Source organism: Antechinus flavipes, chromosome 4 (genome assembly GCF_016432865.1).
Source record: "Antechinus flavipes isolate AdamAnt ecotype Samford, QLD, Australia chromosome 4, AdamAnt_v2, whole genome shotgun sequence".
In the NCBI taxonomy this organism is placed as follows: domain Eukaryota; kingdom Metazoa; phylum Chordata; class Mammalia; order Dasyuromorphia; family Dasyuridae; genus Antechinus; species Antechinus flavipes.
Genome location: NC_067401.1, coordinates 11,090,531 through 11,106,015, shown reverse-complemented (window position 1 = coordinate 11,106,015; position 15,485 = coordinate 11,090,531). Strand labels below are relative to the sequence as shown.

The 15,485-nt window shown below is 47.3% G+C and overlaps 1 protein-coding gene across 3 annotated transcripts in view; it reads right to left on the bottom strand.

The window, feature by feature from the left end:
• Window positions 1-1,847: 1,847 nt before the first annotated feature.
• The window catches only part of ECE2 (endothelin converting enzyme 2), a 50,342-nt gene continuing 36,704 nt past the window's right edge, over window positions 1,848-15,485 (bottom strand). For all 3 annotated transcript variants that reach the window (XM_051999931.1, XM_051999929.1, XM_051999928.1), the window contains 9 exons: window positions 15,350-15,460; window positions 15,150-15,248; window positions 11,201-11,278; window positions 10,544-10,647; window positions 10,235-10,345; window positions 9,992-10,059; window positions 8,979-9,169; window positions 8,718-8,813; window positions 1,848-5,306 (listed from right to left, as the gene is read on the bottom strand). In XM_051999931.1, the coding sequence (XP_051855891.1) occupies window positions 5,130-5,306; window positions 8,718-8,813; window positions 8,979-9,169; window positions 9,992-10,059; window positions 10,235-10,345; window positions 10,544-10,647; window positions 11,201-11,278; window positions 15,150-15,248; window positions 15,350-15,460 (1,035 nt within the window). In that variant the 3' untranslated portion in view covers window positions 1,848-5,129. The remainder of the gene's footprint in view (window positions 5,307-8,717; window positions 8,814-8,978; window positions 9,170-9,991; window positions 10,060-10,234; window positions 10,346-10,543; window positions 10,648-11,200; window positions 11,279-15,149; window positions 15,249-15,349; window positions 15,461-15,485) is intronic.

Here is a 15,485-nt window from a genome sequence, read left to right as displayed (position 1 = left end):
ACAGCAGTCCAAGAGAAAGGAGATCACTCCGGTGTTACAGAGTTACACAGTAACAGTGCCTCTGAGAGGCCTTTTGTAAACATCAAAAACAAGATACTGATTGGTTACATAGTAAAAGTGAGGAGCAGAAGCATCTCTGTGGTTATAAACAGGGGACCCTGGCTCAGGCTGGGAGTGGTCCAGGATTGTCTTAGCAAAGTTCAGAGGAGCGGTAAAGGTGGGAGTTGGGAGACTGGGAATGAATCTGAAATGTTTGTGGCAATCTGGTTCAAAATTTCTAATAAACAACTGGTGATGGAGGAGAGTTCCAGAAAGAGGTCAGGACGATTTACATAGATTTGGGAGTCATCTGCATAGAGATAATTAAACCCAGGGAGTCTGATGATATTAGAACTGGGGTTATTTTTAGAGAAGTCCCTATAAAAGACCAATATAAGAGATTTTTTTTTAAATTTAGTCCTTCGGGATGGGGTAATAGAAATGCAGAGAAAAGTCTGAAACCCCTCTTGAATGTCAGACTGGGTCCAGAACAAATCAGGGCTCTGAGTGAGGAGAGTGCTGATTACCACAAAAATAGAACCCTTCTTTCTCTCAAGGGACTTAGTAGTGTTTAGAACCTTCCCCCAGATAAATCCACATAAGATAATTGGGGGAGGGAGTCCCAAGTTCCTGAGGGAAGCAGGAAAAGCCTGTCATTTGAGTTGTAGAACTTTCAGAGAAGGAGATGGAAATGAAGAGAAAGGGCATTTCAGGCAGAGAGGAAAGTCCAGGCAAAGATCCAGAGGTGGAAGCAGGCTTTATTGATCAGTCAACAAACATCTATAAATCACCTACTGTGCGTGAGGCCCAATGCTAAACACTAGGGTTACAGAGAAAGCAAAAATGCTCTGATGTCTAGCAGCTCAGTCTAATAAAGGAAGACAGAACAACAATAACTTTGTACAACTAAACGATAAACAAGATAATTTGGATTTAATACCATTGAGTAGGGATTGAGAAAGGCTTCTTTTAGAAATGGGGATTTTAGATAGGACTTGAAGGAACTCAGGAGAGGAGAGGAGGAATGAGAGAATTCTAGACATGAGGTAAAAATGAAGCTAGGAAGCAGAATGTCCCATGTGGGAACATGGAGGAGAAGGTGAATATAAAAAAGGAAGAGAGAGAAAGAAGAATCTTGGGAAAGCAGGAAGAGCCTGGGGTATGATGAACTTTGAATGTAAGAGATTCTATGTTTGATCTGGGAGATGATAGGAAGTCATTGTAATTTATATGGGGGGAAGGAAAGTGACATAGTCAGACCTGAAGTTAAAGACATCACTTTGACTGCTGAGAGGAAAATGAACAGGAGTGAGGAGAGGCTTGAGGCAGAGTGATCAATAGTCTGAAAGGCGGCATCGAGGTCAAGGAGGACCAGGATTGAGAAAAGGCCATTGGATTTGGCAACGAAGAGGTCACTGATAACTTTGAAAGGACAGTTTCAGTTGAGTGATAATAACGGTCAGAAGCCATAGGAACAAGAGCGAGAGCAGGGCATCTGTTGTGGATAGCCTTCTCAAGGAGTTGAGCCACAAAAGAGAGGAGACATGGAGGACAATAGGCCAGAGAGAGATGCCGCAAAGGAGGGCTTTTGGAGAAGCAGGGAGGTGTGAGTGCGCTTGTAGACACGAGGGAATAAGATTATGTACGAATATTCCTGTGCTGTGGGAAATGGTGAGTGGGATGATTACAGAGAAGCCTGAAAGGAGCTACATAAACTGATACAAAATGAGAGCAGCAGAGCCAGGAAAACAATAGCAAGTACACAATGTTAATGGGAGGAAAAAAGTCACATACACACAAAATCAAAAGTGAATATAACGAAATTATAAGGAACAAGCATATAATGAAGAAACATGAAAGGAATCCCCAACCTATCACAAGAGTTGCACATTGTACGTTTTGCCGATTTTTTTTCCTCCTCTTTTTCTTTTTTTCCTTTAAAAATGCTATTTGTAAGAATTGGAAAATGAGTTAGATGCTCACAGTTGGGGAATGGCTGAGTAAGCCATGAATGTGAAGAAATACTGTTGTTCTATAAGAAATGAGCAGCAGGCTGATTTCCGAAAGGCCTGGAGAGACTCACAGGAACTGATGCTGAGGGAAGTGAGCAGAACCAGAAGATCATCGTACACAACAACAGCAAGATTATGTGCTGATCAGCTATGATAGACTTAGCTCTTCTCAGCTATTCTGTGATCCAAAGCAGCTCCAATAAACTTTGCCTGAAGAATGCCATCCACATCAAGAGAGAGCGAGTTATGGAGACTGAATATGGATGGAAGCATACTCTTTTCACCTTTTTTTTTTTTTTCATTTTTTCCTTTGGTGTAATTTTCTACTTATATTCTGATTTTTCTTTTCCTCCATGCTTTAATGTTAAAAAATGAATATACATGCAGGAAGATTCTGAAGATCACCTGGTAGGATAAGATACTGAGATCCTTTCTTGGAATAAGCTGTTGAGCATTCGAACTCTACTGCAGAGAGCACAGCTCCACTGGTCACACTGTTTGAAAGCCAAATGTACACTTGCTAAATTGAAGAACTCACACAGGGCAAACATTCAGAAGGTGGTCAGAAAAAGTGATACAAGGACATCATCTCTCTTAAGAACTTTAGAATCAAGCACCGGCCCTGAAGTCAGGAGGACCTGAGTTCAAATCTGGCCTCAGATACTTAACACTTCCTGGCTTTGTGACCCTGGGTAAGACACTGAACCCCAATTGCCTCAGCAAAACAAAACAAAACAAAACAAAAACCCTTTAGAATTGATTATATGACATGAGAGCCACTGGCACAGGACTGCTCAGCATGGTATGTCTTCGTCAGAGAAGGTACTGTGCTCTATGAGGAAAGCAGAATTTAATTAGCCCAAAAGAAAGGTGAGATGCGCAAAATTAGAGAAGCCCTAAAAAAATTCATAGGGGCTCTCTGCATCCAAGCTGTGGCAGAGCATTCGGAGCTCGTTTGGTCTGATCAACCACAGTTAGATACGCCGCAACTCGGCTTACCGTAGCGATATCATTTTGATCCTCTTCCAGAAGGAATCACAAAAACAACATGTTTAAAATGAATATACATGTATAACATATATCAGATTGCTTCCTAGCATGGGGAGGGAGGAGATAAGGGACAGGGAGGAAAAAAAATTGGAACTCAAAATTTTACAAGAATGAAAGTTGAAAACCATCTTTACGTGTCCTTGAAAAGAGAATATGCTAGTAAATTTTAAATTTTTAAAGCACTATTTATACATGGGATGGTTCCCTGGGAGGGGGAGGGATGCTGGAGAAAAATATGGGAGTTAACAAAAAAAAAAAAAAAAAAGAAAAGAAACAGCTCACCAAAATACATCAAGAAAGATTTACTGAAAAAGGTTCTCAGTTGAGAGAGGAAGAAGAGGGAGAGAGCCAGTCAGCACAAAACTCTTCTATGCTCCTGGTCTGGGCCAGAAAATCAGTAGCCCACTGCCAGCTGGTGACTCAGGCCTCCAGGGCAAGGTCCCTTCAGTGGGATACTGTGGGAGGGAAGGAACTTAGCTCCTGTTGCAGAGAGATCCCGTTAATCCCAAGGTTAACTAAAGGTTAAAGAAGAATTTTACCTCCCCCGCCCCTAATAGTATTTTATTTTCTTTTTCTAATTACAGGTAAAGATAGTTTTTAACACTTACTTTTGTAAGATTCTGAGTTCTCCCTCCCTTTTCCCCTCCCCAAGGCTGACAAGCAATCTGATATGAAGAGAAGTTTTTAAAAGGCCTGAGAGGCTTTACAGAGATAGGATTAGGGGACGGTGTAGCCCAAGGGTTGATGATGGAGGAAGGAGAGTGTAGCCAGTGAGGGGATGAGACCAGGAGAGAGTGGAGGGGATGGTGAAATCCTAGCACAGGATTTGGGGTTACAGGACAGAGGGAGAGGTGCAGAGGGAAGAGAAGGGCTTTTTGGGGGAGTGAGGAAGGGGCCCATCTGGGGGCAGGACCACCTCTGCAGTGGGAGGACTGGGTCATGGGGAGGACTTTCAGTGCCAGCCCGTGGGCCTTACCCAGAGCAGGGCCTGGTCTCCAGCAGGAGCTGGTAAACGTTTGTTGGAAAGGCTGCCGGGAAGCGGAGCAGCTTGGGCCGAAGGCAGCGACAAAGAAGGAAGCGGGGCTGAGTTACAACTGTTTATTGGCACAGGGTCACTGGAGGACCACCTTCTTCCCCTCCCAGCGTTCGTGTAAAAATAAACTCTGCCCCACCCCCACCCCTCCTGCTTCATCCCCCCGATTTCTGGAGGACACCCCAAGCCCGGGGCCGTAAGACACTGTGGTTGTCCCCGTTCCCCCAGTCCCTTCCTCTGCAGCTTGAATCGGGATGCGGCCTGCAAAGGCTCCGCCTCAAAGCTGGCCCGGGGAGGGGGACGGCAGCGTCTGGGAGTCGCCGCACGAGGGCCGTCTCCCAAAGCTGGGGACAGGGGAGAGGGGGAGTCTGGGTGGGAGCTAAGGACCTGAGGCAGGGACTCCATGGAGACCCCGCCAGGTCGGGGGTCCTGAGGAGGGGCAATGAGTTCTTCAGGGATGCCGCAGGGCCCGGGGCCTACTCTTCCGCGTCCCTTCAAACCTCAGAGAGTTCACAGTGTCGTAGCTCCCGAGCAGCTCTGGTCTGGGCCAGGGCCCCACTGCCAGCTGACCCCTCGGGCCTCCGGGCAGGGCCCTTCAGTGGGTTAATGCAGGAGGGAAGGAACTTGGATCCTGGTCAGAGAGATCCCCTCAACCCCAAGCCTTTGCAAGCTCCCACCCCAGGACGGCCGGCCAGCCTGCGCAGGAAGAGGGGCTGTCACAGTGAAGGACGGAGGGGCCCGGCCACCTCCAACCAGCGGCACATCGTGGTGGTTGAGGAAAATGGGTCAGGACTGGGGGCTCCAGAGACGGCCCAGCCAGCAGAGGGAAGCGAGGGTTGGGTCTCACTCGGCTTTCGCGGCTTCCTGATCTCCGGGGAGGGGACACCTGGCGTCTGGCTCCCTGGCAGAGAGGCCCAGGGCCCCTGGGAAGGGGAGAGGGACTGGCAGGGGGGGGGTGTGGGGGAGCTTTCCGAGGGCACTGCCCGCTCCTGGCCCTACCACACCTCACAGAGTTGCCCGGGATTCATGGGAGAGCCGACGGGGCAGTCGAAGTGTCGAAGGAAATCCCGGGAGTTGGAGAGCGTCCCCAGCACTCGGAAGCGGGCGGGGCTGTGGGGGTCTGTCACCAGGCCCTCGTGTGAGCTCTCGGGGGTCCGCACCGAGCACCAGACCTGCGGGTCAGGACAAAGATGCAAATGCCTCCCTCTGCCCACCTTCTCTGCTCTTGACTCCTCCCAGTGAAGAACCTTCCCCAAAAGGTCCTTTTCCTTCAGATTCTTAACGGCTCAGCCTTGATTTCCCCAGTGGGGCCCAAAGCAAAGCGGCCCCGGGTGGGCAGGGGGGCAGCCTGACCTGAAAACCTGCCTCTTCCATTTACTCTGGTTCAGGCAAGTCTCTGGGTCTCCCTGGGGCCTCAGTTAGAGAACTGTCCTGCTCCTGAGACCCAGCCCAGTCCCGGTCCCTTCCCCCAGGGTGAGACCAGCACCAGGTCAGAGCTGGGAGGGGAATTCCAGTCCATGGGACAAATCTATGGGAATTAAGCCTTTGTAGGATGTCCATGCTCTGGGCCATCACTGGCGGCTGCTGAGTGATCGGGAGTGAGGGCAGGTCTGAAGTTCACAGCAGAGCGAGGAGGGGGAGAATAAGCATTTATAGAGTGCCTACTGTGGGGGGGACCCTGAGCCAAGCTTTTTGTGAATATCTCATTTGAGCCTCACAACAATCCCCAGAGGTGGGTATTATTGTCCCCATTTTACAGGTGAACAGACTGAGTCACAGATCAAGTCTCTGAGGTCTCCCTGACTCCAGGCCCTGTGCTCTGTGCACTATGGCACCACCCAGCGGCCTCCTCAGGGAGTCGGTCAGCTCCTCCCGGACCCCAGACTCAGGGAGAACTCCCCGAACAGCCAGCCCTGGAGAGGCGGCAAGAGGTTTTAGTGTTCTCAGGAAAAAGCCGGGTTCTAGCCCAGATTGGGAGCTGAAATGAAACTTAAGGAGGTCATCTGGTTCCTTGCCTTCATTTTTTGTGTGAGGAAACAGGAAGAGAGGCCAGGCCTGGAGTCAGGGGGCCCCGAGTTCAAATTCAGCCTCAGACACTCAGCCATGTGATCCTAGACAGATTGCCTCCAAAATAAATCAAAAACAGCCAGGGGAAGAAGGTGGCTGAGGGCAGAAGTGGGAATGGAGGCGGAGGAGCGGGGAGGTCTCCTCGGTTGGCGGGGAAGTTGGTCCCTGAGACGGGCAGGGAGAAGGCTCTGGTGGAGATCAGTGGAGCTCCATGGTCCCACCCCCTGGGGAGGTCGCCCAATCTGAAATCCAAGTTACATCAAACCCGAGACGGCCTCCCCTTGCCGTGCCCCGTCAGAAATCCCGGTCATGTCCCTGCATTCAATTTCCCCTAGAAAGTCTACTTAGGGGCCGTCCCATGGCCGCTGCTCTCCTTTGGGTCAGCCCGTCTGGGCACTCTGCCTCCTGGGGTCTCTCTCCTTCCCTCCCCCTGCCCTAATCCCACTCTGCTTCCCGGCCCCACTTCTCCCCCTTACAGCTACCTGACCTTTCAGGGCCAGGCCATGCCCCAACCTCATGGGGGCTCCCTCTCTACTGGTAACTGGGAGTTTGAGGAACCCGGCTTTCATCTGCTCCCCCTTCATTTTGTCTATAACCTTTTCCTAAATAAATCTACCTTTCACCAAAGAGAATGGCCATTGGGAAAGTTTCATGTGTCTGAACCCCAACTTTTGGGGTCTACCGTCATCTGGGGCCCTCAAACCACATTATTTGGGGCCAAACCCACATCCAGGAGGACACTCGAACACAAGACCTGTGATTCCCATACTCTGAGACCAGGAATCAAATGAGGGAGAGTCCATGCCACCCAGCGAGGACCTAGGAGGGGAGGGGCCAGCACGGAGGCAGCTGGCTCTTGGTTGTGCTCAGAGCTACAACTCCAATGGATCATTGACAAAGTTCCAGCCCCCAAGAGGCACTAGGACGCTTGGAGCCAAAGAGCCAGGGCTGCCCATCTCATATGTCTCAGCTGGTCCGGCTGCAAGGGCCGGAACTGTGGGAGTTTCACAAGCAAGGAGTTCCCTGGTCCCGGGCAGTCGCAGCTCCGGGCCCTCCTCTAAGTGGGAAACTGAGGATGAAAAGCGAAAAGGGACCGATCTTGGCTTCTAAGGAGCTTCCCCAGAACCCATTGCATCCTGATGCAGAGGAAGGGCGAGTCTGCGCTCCTCCTCCCAAGCTTCTCGCCCTTAGAAGAGACTGACTAAGTGGTCATTATCATCTAATCACAGCCGAGTATTCAGCGAATGGTCGGCCCCACCCGTGCCTTCACCACCACCCCCAACTCTGCCCATGAGGCTTAACTACAAAGGGATAGGAGGCGGCCCCTCCCAAGCCTTCACCTCCCTGGCCCTGCCCATTAGACTTCCCCACCATAGCTGGTAGGACTTGGACCCCTGTGCCCCCAATTTTAAAGATCTGAACTTTTGCCCGAAAAGCCATTCCCAGCTTGGGAAGGTTAGCGCTCAGCTTCCCATTCGTGAGGATGTTTGAGGAGAGCGAGAATAATACTGGCCTTAGAAAGCTCTTTTCCAATCGTTTTATTCTCTCAAAGGCTCCGGGAGCTGGGGAGTGCCTTATCCCCACTTTACAGATGAGGAAGCTAAAGAACGGAGCTAGTCCGGCAGGAAGATTTTGTTAGCGGGGCAGGGTTTATGAGGGGTCTGGGTATTTACAGGCCCCGGCACCGTACCTGTCTAGTAGCACCTAGAAACGCTTGTGAATCATGGATACCACTGTCCCCATTTTATGGATGAGGCAAAGAATGGGAGAAAACGCTTGCTAACTAGTAGGAATCTTAAATGGATCTTGAACCCAAGACAGGGGATCATAAAGATTTCAGATTTAGAGTTTCAAGAGACTTGCAGAAGTCGCTCAAAGCAATCCTCTGATTTTTCAGAAGAAACTGAAGCCACTGATTTTCTGCTCGGGGACTCGGACCTCTTGGTCCCTTTTGCCGCATCTGCAGTTTCCAGGCTGTGGGTGGCAGCCCCCTGACAGTTTGAACTTTCAACCTACCTACTTCATAAACAGAATCATTAGGTATTTCTTTGACCTGGAAAAAAAATTACTATTTTACTAATTAGACCATGAGCCAAGAAGTTTGGAGACCAAAAGGAGGGTGAGGAACAGAAAGAGGGTTTGGGCGTAGAATGGCCCGGATTCAAATCTTTTCCTCAATTCGTTCATTTTCCTCCTCTGGGCCTCGGTTTCCCTATCTGTCAAATGGAGAGGTTGGATTTCTTCATCTCTTCCTTAGACCTTACTTGCTATACTTCTGAACTAGAGTAATTTTAGGGTTCAAGAAGCAATGAGAACTAATAGGTGAGCCAAAGCATGGGGGCAGGTTTGCTTTGGACTCCTCAGCTCTGTAGCCTGAGGTCTGGTACATCCAGTCTCCAAACCCTTTTGTTTCTTCTTCCTCCCAGTTTCCCAGCACAACCAAGGGCAGAGGGTGACAGAGAGGGAAGGGAGCAGAGAGGAGCTGGGGTTAAATGCAGCCCCCGGGGTGACCGTACCTGGGCAAATCCCACAAAGAAGAGCTGGTGGTTGGTGAATCCCACAGCCGGGAGGTGCTGCTCCTCCCCATGCTTCCTCAACCACGCTTTGTAAGCCTAGGACCAAGGACAGCAGGACCATCTTCAGCATGACATTTCCATCTCCATCCCTTTGGAGCGTCTCCTTCCCCGCGTACCAGGCCTGCCCGGCTTCTTCTGCCTGTCACCCCAGAGAGGGAGGTGCAGAAGGCCTGGCCCCAGGAGGGAGGACCCCTCACTCACATTATAGGCGGCCTTGAGACCCCCGTTGTCAGCAATGTTCTCGCCTAACGTCTGCCGTCCATTGAGCCGCTCACCATTGACCTGGTACCGTCCGTACTGCTCCTCCATACAAGCCGTGTGGTTCTGAAAAGCAGCCAGGGACTCGTTCTGCCACCAAGGTCGGAGGTTTCCCTCTTTGTCATACTCCCGTCCTGACGGGGTCACAGAGATAAGTGGATACATGTTCATTGTTGACAGAATTGCAAATTTGCAGGATCTTTTATGGAGAACGAGCTGGCAATCACAGTAAGAGTTAGAAAAATCATCACCTCCCTTGACCATTCCATTGCTGGGAAATGACTAGAAGAGGATAATTTAAAGGGGGAAAAAAAGAAGATTTATCTGTTCAGATTTTCATAGAAATATCTTAGTAATTAAAAAAAAAATCCTAGAGACAATTGTTAAATGTTTAACAATAGTAGAGAAATTGTGATAGATTAATTGAAAGCTGTTAAGCCAGTTCAGTTCAAGTCAATAAGCATTTTGGTCAGTCACACAGTGCGGGGCACTATACTAAAATAGTCAGTTGTTTTGTGGTTAATATTTTAAAGTGTCAAGACTTCAATTAGATTGTAATTTCATTAGTTTAAGGAACTCCTAGGGTGAAAACTCCTCCTCCCCAAAAAAGCTCAGCACTTCTGAGAAACAAACTTATGTTTGGGGATTAAAGGCTCTACCTAGTCTCAGACCTACTATGTGTTAAAAGAGGGATTAGAATCTGTCTTTGTAACAGTCCACCAGGGTATCTAACATCTGGTGGATTCCATTCAAAATATTCAAATTCAATTCAATTCAAAAAAGAAGGAAAGGGAGGTGACGCACAGAGTTTTATCCTACTCTTAGTTCCAGATTTCAACTGCCCTGTGACATGAGAAATGCCAAACAGAATATCCACACTAGCCTTTGCCCCTCGCCCACGAAAGCAGAGCGGTGTGACGATGGCTGGGCAGGACAGCCAGCCAGTGACATCCTACCTTGGTCGTCAAAGGCATGTGTCAGTTCGTGACCCATCACCACACCGATGCCTCCAAAGTTCAAGGCCCTGAACAAGATCAATAGGTAACCTGTGAGGAGCCTGGGCCCTGGGCTTCATGTGCCTTGGCCCCAAGTCCTGCACCAGGGCCCAAGAGGTCCTGCTTCTGACCTCCTCTCCTCCGAGCCCCCTACTATTCTACCCATGTAATCATCCAGTGCTGCCAGCCCCACCCTAGGCTCACTTGGGGTGGCTACGGGCGTAGAAGGGGGCCTGCAGAATGCCAGCTGGGAAGACAATCTCATTCTTGGTTGGAAGATAGTAGGCATTCACTGTCTGTGGGGTCATGCTCCATCTGGACAGGTAGGTAGGGAAGGATGTGTCTCATTTGGGCAGAACTGTAATGGTTTGGGCCCATCGGGTCATTCCCACTCCAGATCTGTAGGTCCATCTCCTCTGCCCTCACACAGCCCCACTCCCAGCCCCAAGCCCAAGCCCAAGTCCCTTCCATCCTCCCAGAGCCCAGAGGTTGACAAGCCCCTTTCACTCTCACTGGTCCCGATTGGGGGGCTTGCGAAGCTGGTCGGCCATCACTTTGGCAGAAAAGTTGTACAAATTCAACATATTCTGGAAGAAGGAATCTTCTGAAACTTCATACTAGGAGATAAGGAAGAAAAGGAACTGTAGACATAACCTACAATCTCTCACCTCCTTGCCTTTGTATGCGCCCTCCAGTATGCCTAGAATGCCGTCCTCTTCCTCCTCCCGGGAGCCTCTCAGAATCCCTGGCTTCCCTTAAGCCTTAGCCTGTGCTACCTCCTACAAGGGGTCTTCCTTTCCTGATTCTCACAAAGAAATTACTTCCTTGTTTTTTCTGTTTCTTACTTACTCACCTCCGTTCCCTCCAGCAGAATATAAACTCCTTGAGGGCATAAACTCTTTACAACTCCAGCTCCTCTCCCTTTTATGTTTTGTTTTCCCCAGGAGAGCACAAAAATCCTGTGACTTTCTTTGTATTTGTACCCCCAGGGCTTAGTCTAGTGCCTAATAAATACTCTATGTAGCATCCCCACACCTGGCTAAGGTGAATGTTGTGGGTACCTTCATCTGCCAATCTGAAGCTTTTCCTAAGGAGTAGGATATGTGGTGGACCCTGACTCAGACTCAGGGCAAGACGATTGTTGGATGGGGAGAGGCAGGGGGTACTCACACCATCATAGACGTCATCCAACTCTTTGGGGTCCAAGATAAACTCAGGGAAGCCGATCATGTCGTAGATGGCATCCGCCTGGAGAGAGATTTCCACGGGATCAGAATCCCTTAGATCATTCAGCTGGTCATTCACACATTCAGCACCAATGTATTCATTAAGCACCCTACTACAAGCCAGGTCTGTTACTTGTACTAGGTCCTGGGGACAAAAAGACAAAACTGAAACCGACCTGACTTCAGGGAGAATTCATTCTACCGGGGAGGGATCCAACATGTTGAGAGAAATTATTATCAATAAGTCCAAATTATGTCTCTCAAACTTTTAAAATGTCACAATGTACAAATACAAATAAGTACAAAGCACTAACTGGGGGAATCGACAAAGATCTGGATAGGAAGGAGTGCTCCATCCTGTCTTCTTGGGGTTCAAGCCTTGAGATCAGCCTGAAGGGAGCTAAGCAGCACAGGAGGAAAAATGAGGAGAAAAACTGTGCAAAAGGTTAAGAGGAGAAAGTCGAGGGTTTGCAAACAGATCAGTCTGCAGGGAGCAGACTTTGTGAAAAACAATGTAGCCCGGCAGGCTGAATAGACAGGCTGGAGAAAGTTGTCAGATGGAGGACTTTGTAGTCGATCCAAGAGACAAGTGGGAGTCATCGAAGCTTCTTGAGAGCACAAATAGCAATTTGACCACTACTGGGGGAATGGATAGGAGCGGAGAGTGATGGGAGAAAGGGAAACCAATCAGGAGATTATGATAATCATCCACATTAATGAGGATTTAAAATAGAGAGGAGATGGGGGTGGGGAGAGGATTCTGGCAGGAGGGAGGAGGAGATTAGTAAATTTCAAGCTCTCCTGATTTCCCCCACAAATAGAAGAAATTTGCACCTCAGAGTTTGAACACAGACCTGTGAAAAATCAAAAAAACTTGGGGCAGAACAAGGATCCTACTGGTACAACCCCAGAAGATTTGAAGAAAGTCTGGGGGCCCGGGATTAACTCCTGGGAAGTGCAAACACCTCTGGGCTAGCATTGCAGAAACAACAACTGGGGAGCCCGGGGGAAGCTGGGTATGGCTGGAGCCAAGAAATCACAGAAACTTTCATCTCCTGTTTGTGGAGTCAGGGTCTGAGTGGAAGACTGAGGGAACCTCAGCTGATTGGGAATGCTGCAGGGTCACAGCTCTGGGCAAAAAGGATCCAGTTCACCAGGAGTGGGGGGAAGGAGGGGAGGGGATGAGAGGGATCTCTTGATTTGAAGTTCCAGGTTAGAAGGAAGAGTTGAAGGGAGTCTCCATCCCCACTACAACTAAAGGTGTTTACACTAACATCTCTTATTAAAAAACAAAAAACAAAATGAACCAGAGAAGAAGAAAGAACCCACTATATATATATATATACACACACACAGGAACAGAGAAGACCAGGATTCATCTTCAGAATAGGATACTGAAGTTAAAAAAAAAAAAAAAACTTCTATTCCAAAGAATAACGTGAAATGGCTCCTCCTCACCTAAAGAAAATTTATCAAAGAACTCAAAAAAGAATTTAAAAATTAAATGAGACATTGAGGAAAAATTTAAAAAACAAAAAATACCATCCAAGAAAAACAAGATTATGAAAAAAAAAAAAAAGTTAACCAACTATAAAAGAAGATGCAGAGGCTCAAAGATGAAAATAACTTTGAAAATTAGAATTTTCCAAGGGAAAGCCAGTGAAGCTATGAGAGATCAAGAAATAGATTCTAAAGAATGAAAAAAATAGAACAGAATGTGAAACATCTTATAAGAAAAATGACAGATCTGGAGACCAAGAAGAGAAAATATAAGAATAACTGAACTGCCGAAAAGTTGTGACCAAAAAAAAAAAAAAAAAAAAAAGGACCTTAACATAATAATATAAGAAATAATCCAAGAAAGTTGTCCTGGAATGATAGAATCTGAGGGGAAAGTAGAAATCGAAAAAATCCACTGATCACCACCTCAAAGAGATCCTTTATGGAAAACCCATAGGAATAAATTGTTGCCAAATTTCCAAAACCCCAGATCAAAGAAAAAAATTTTCAAGAAACAAGAAAGAAAAAAAAAAAAAAACCAATTCAAATATGCTAGAGCTACAATTTAGAATTGTACAAGATTTATCAGCAGTCACAATAAAAGACCGCAGCTCCTGGAATCACATCTACTGACAATCTAAAGAACTAGGCCTGTGGCCAAAAACATATCTGGCAAAATTGTCTATAATATTGAATGAGAAAAAAATGGACACTCAATGAACTTGCAGATTTTCAGGACTTTCTATCAACCAAACCCAAACTTAATAGAAAATTTAACATATGAGCCAATATCAAAGAGCAATTTCAAAAAACTCAACATGGACAAATTATTTATGGTTTTTTTTTTTAACATGGGAAATGTATACCTTTGTTTAAGATTGACATTAACAATAGGAAAGCTCAAAAGAAAGATTGAGGCAGAGTTAAGGTAAAAAATACAAATGAGATACAGAGGAAGAATAGATACAGAGACATTAAAGAGAGGAGGAAGGCTCTTAGTTCTGAAAATCTACTCCCATTGGGAATGGGTTAAATAGGCAACACTATTTATAAACCATGGAGAGTATAGCACCCTCCAAAATCTATAAAGAAATAAGGAGGGGGGAATGGGCAGTCAGGAAAGCTAAGAGTGAGGGAAGAAGACAAGGGAGGGATTCACGGGTGGGTGGGGGGAAATTAAGTAATAGCAAAGCAAGTTAAGGAGCAGAATTGAAGCAAAGTATTAGCAGGGATTAAAAAAAATTAAAAAAATTAGAGAGGAGATGAATGAAAGGTTTGTTTAGAAAATAGGATTAGTAAAAATTGGACTGACAGAATGTGAGCAGTGAAGGAGGAGGAAGGTTCTAAAATGACAGTCCGATGTGGGAAAACTGGGACACTAATACATGGTTGGTGGAGTTGTGAACTGATCTAACCATTCTGGAGAGCAGTCTGGAACCATGCCCAAAGGGCTATAGAACTTCATATCCTTTGACCAAGTAGTGTCATTACTGAGTCTGTATCTAACAAAAATCAAAGGAGGGAGAAGGACCCACACGTGAAAAATGTTTGTAGCAGCTCTTTGTGATAGCAAAGAACTGGAAGATGAGTAGATGCCCATCAATTGGGGAGTGGCTGAATAAGTTATAGTATATAAAAGTTATGGAATATTATTGTTCTATAAAAAAATAATGAACAAACTGACTTTATAAAGGCCTGGAAAGAGTTACAAGAACTGATGCTGAGGGAAACAGGCAGAACTGGAATATGTTATACACAATAACAGCAAGAATGTGCCATGATCAACTATGAAAGGCTCGATTCTTCTCAGGGCTTCGGTGATCCAAGGCACTCCCAATGGACTTTGGACAGAAAATGCATCTGCATCCAGAAAGAGAACTATGGAGATTGAATGTAAATCAACATATGCTATGCTCACTTCTTTTTTTTTCTGTTTTTTTTCCCTCTCTCCCATGGTTTTCCCCTTTTATTCTGATTTTTCTCTTCCGCCATGATTTACCATGTATTAAAAATAGGTTAATTAATTTTTAAAAATAAAAGAGAAAGGGGCAGCTGGGTGGTGCAATGGATAGAGCACCAGCTCTGAAGTCAAGAGGATCTGAGTTCAAATCTGGCCTCAGACACTTAACACTTCCTGGCTGTGTGACCCTGGGCAAGTCATTTAACCCCAATTGCCTCAGCAAAAAAAGAAAAGAAAATGGTACAAAGAGATGCTCGTAACCTCTATTGACAGAGGAAAGTTGGGGTGAGGAGTTGATGCTGAGGAAGAATAAGGAGCAGCCTTTTGGACAGCTTGAGCTGCCTCAGGAATGTCCATTTAGACAGCTCTAAGCCTCGCCCCCCCCCAGCCTTCTCAATTTCAGGGTTCCTCCCCCTCCCCAGCTGCCCCTCACTTTCTCTTTGGCCGCCTGCCGTGTCTTTTCATCCATCCAAACCAGGTGTCCCAGAGCTTCTTCAAAGGCTGCCCTTATCTCGCTGATCATCCCTTCTGCCTGGGGAGGGGAGGGAGAAAAAGAAACAGGGCTGCATCCAGGCCTTTCCCCGCCCCGCTCCGTTCCTGAGGCCGTGCGTGGGCCAAGGGCCAGACACTCACGATCTCTTTGCTCTCTCTGTCAAACATGGCCTTCACGAAAAGGGATCCCAGGGCGAAGCCGAGAGCGTCGTCAGTGTTGGAGATGCAGGTCTGCCACCGAGGAGTGCAAGACTGGGGGGAGAAGAACGGTCCTTCC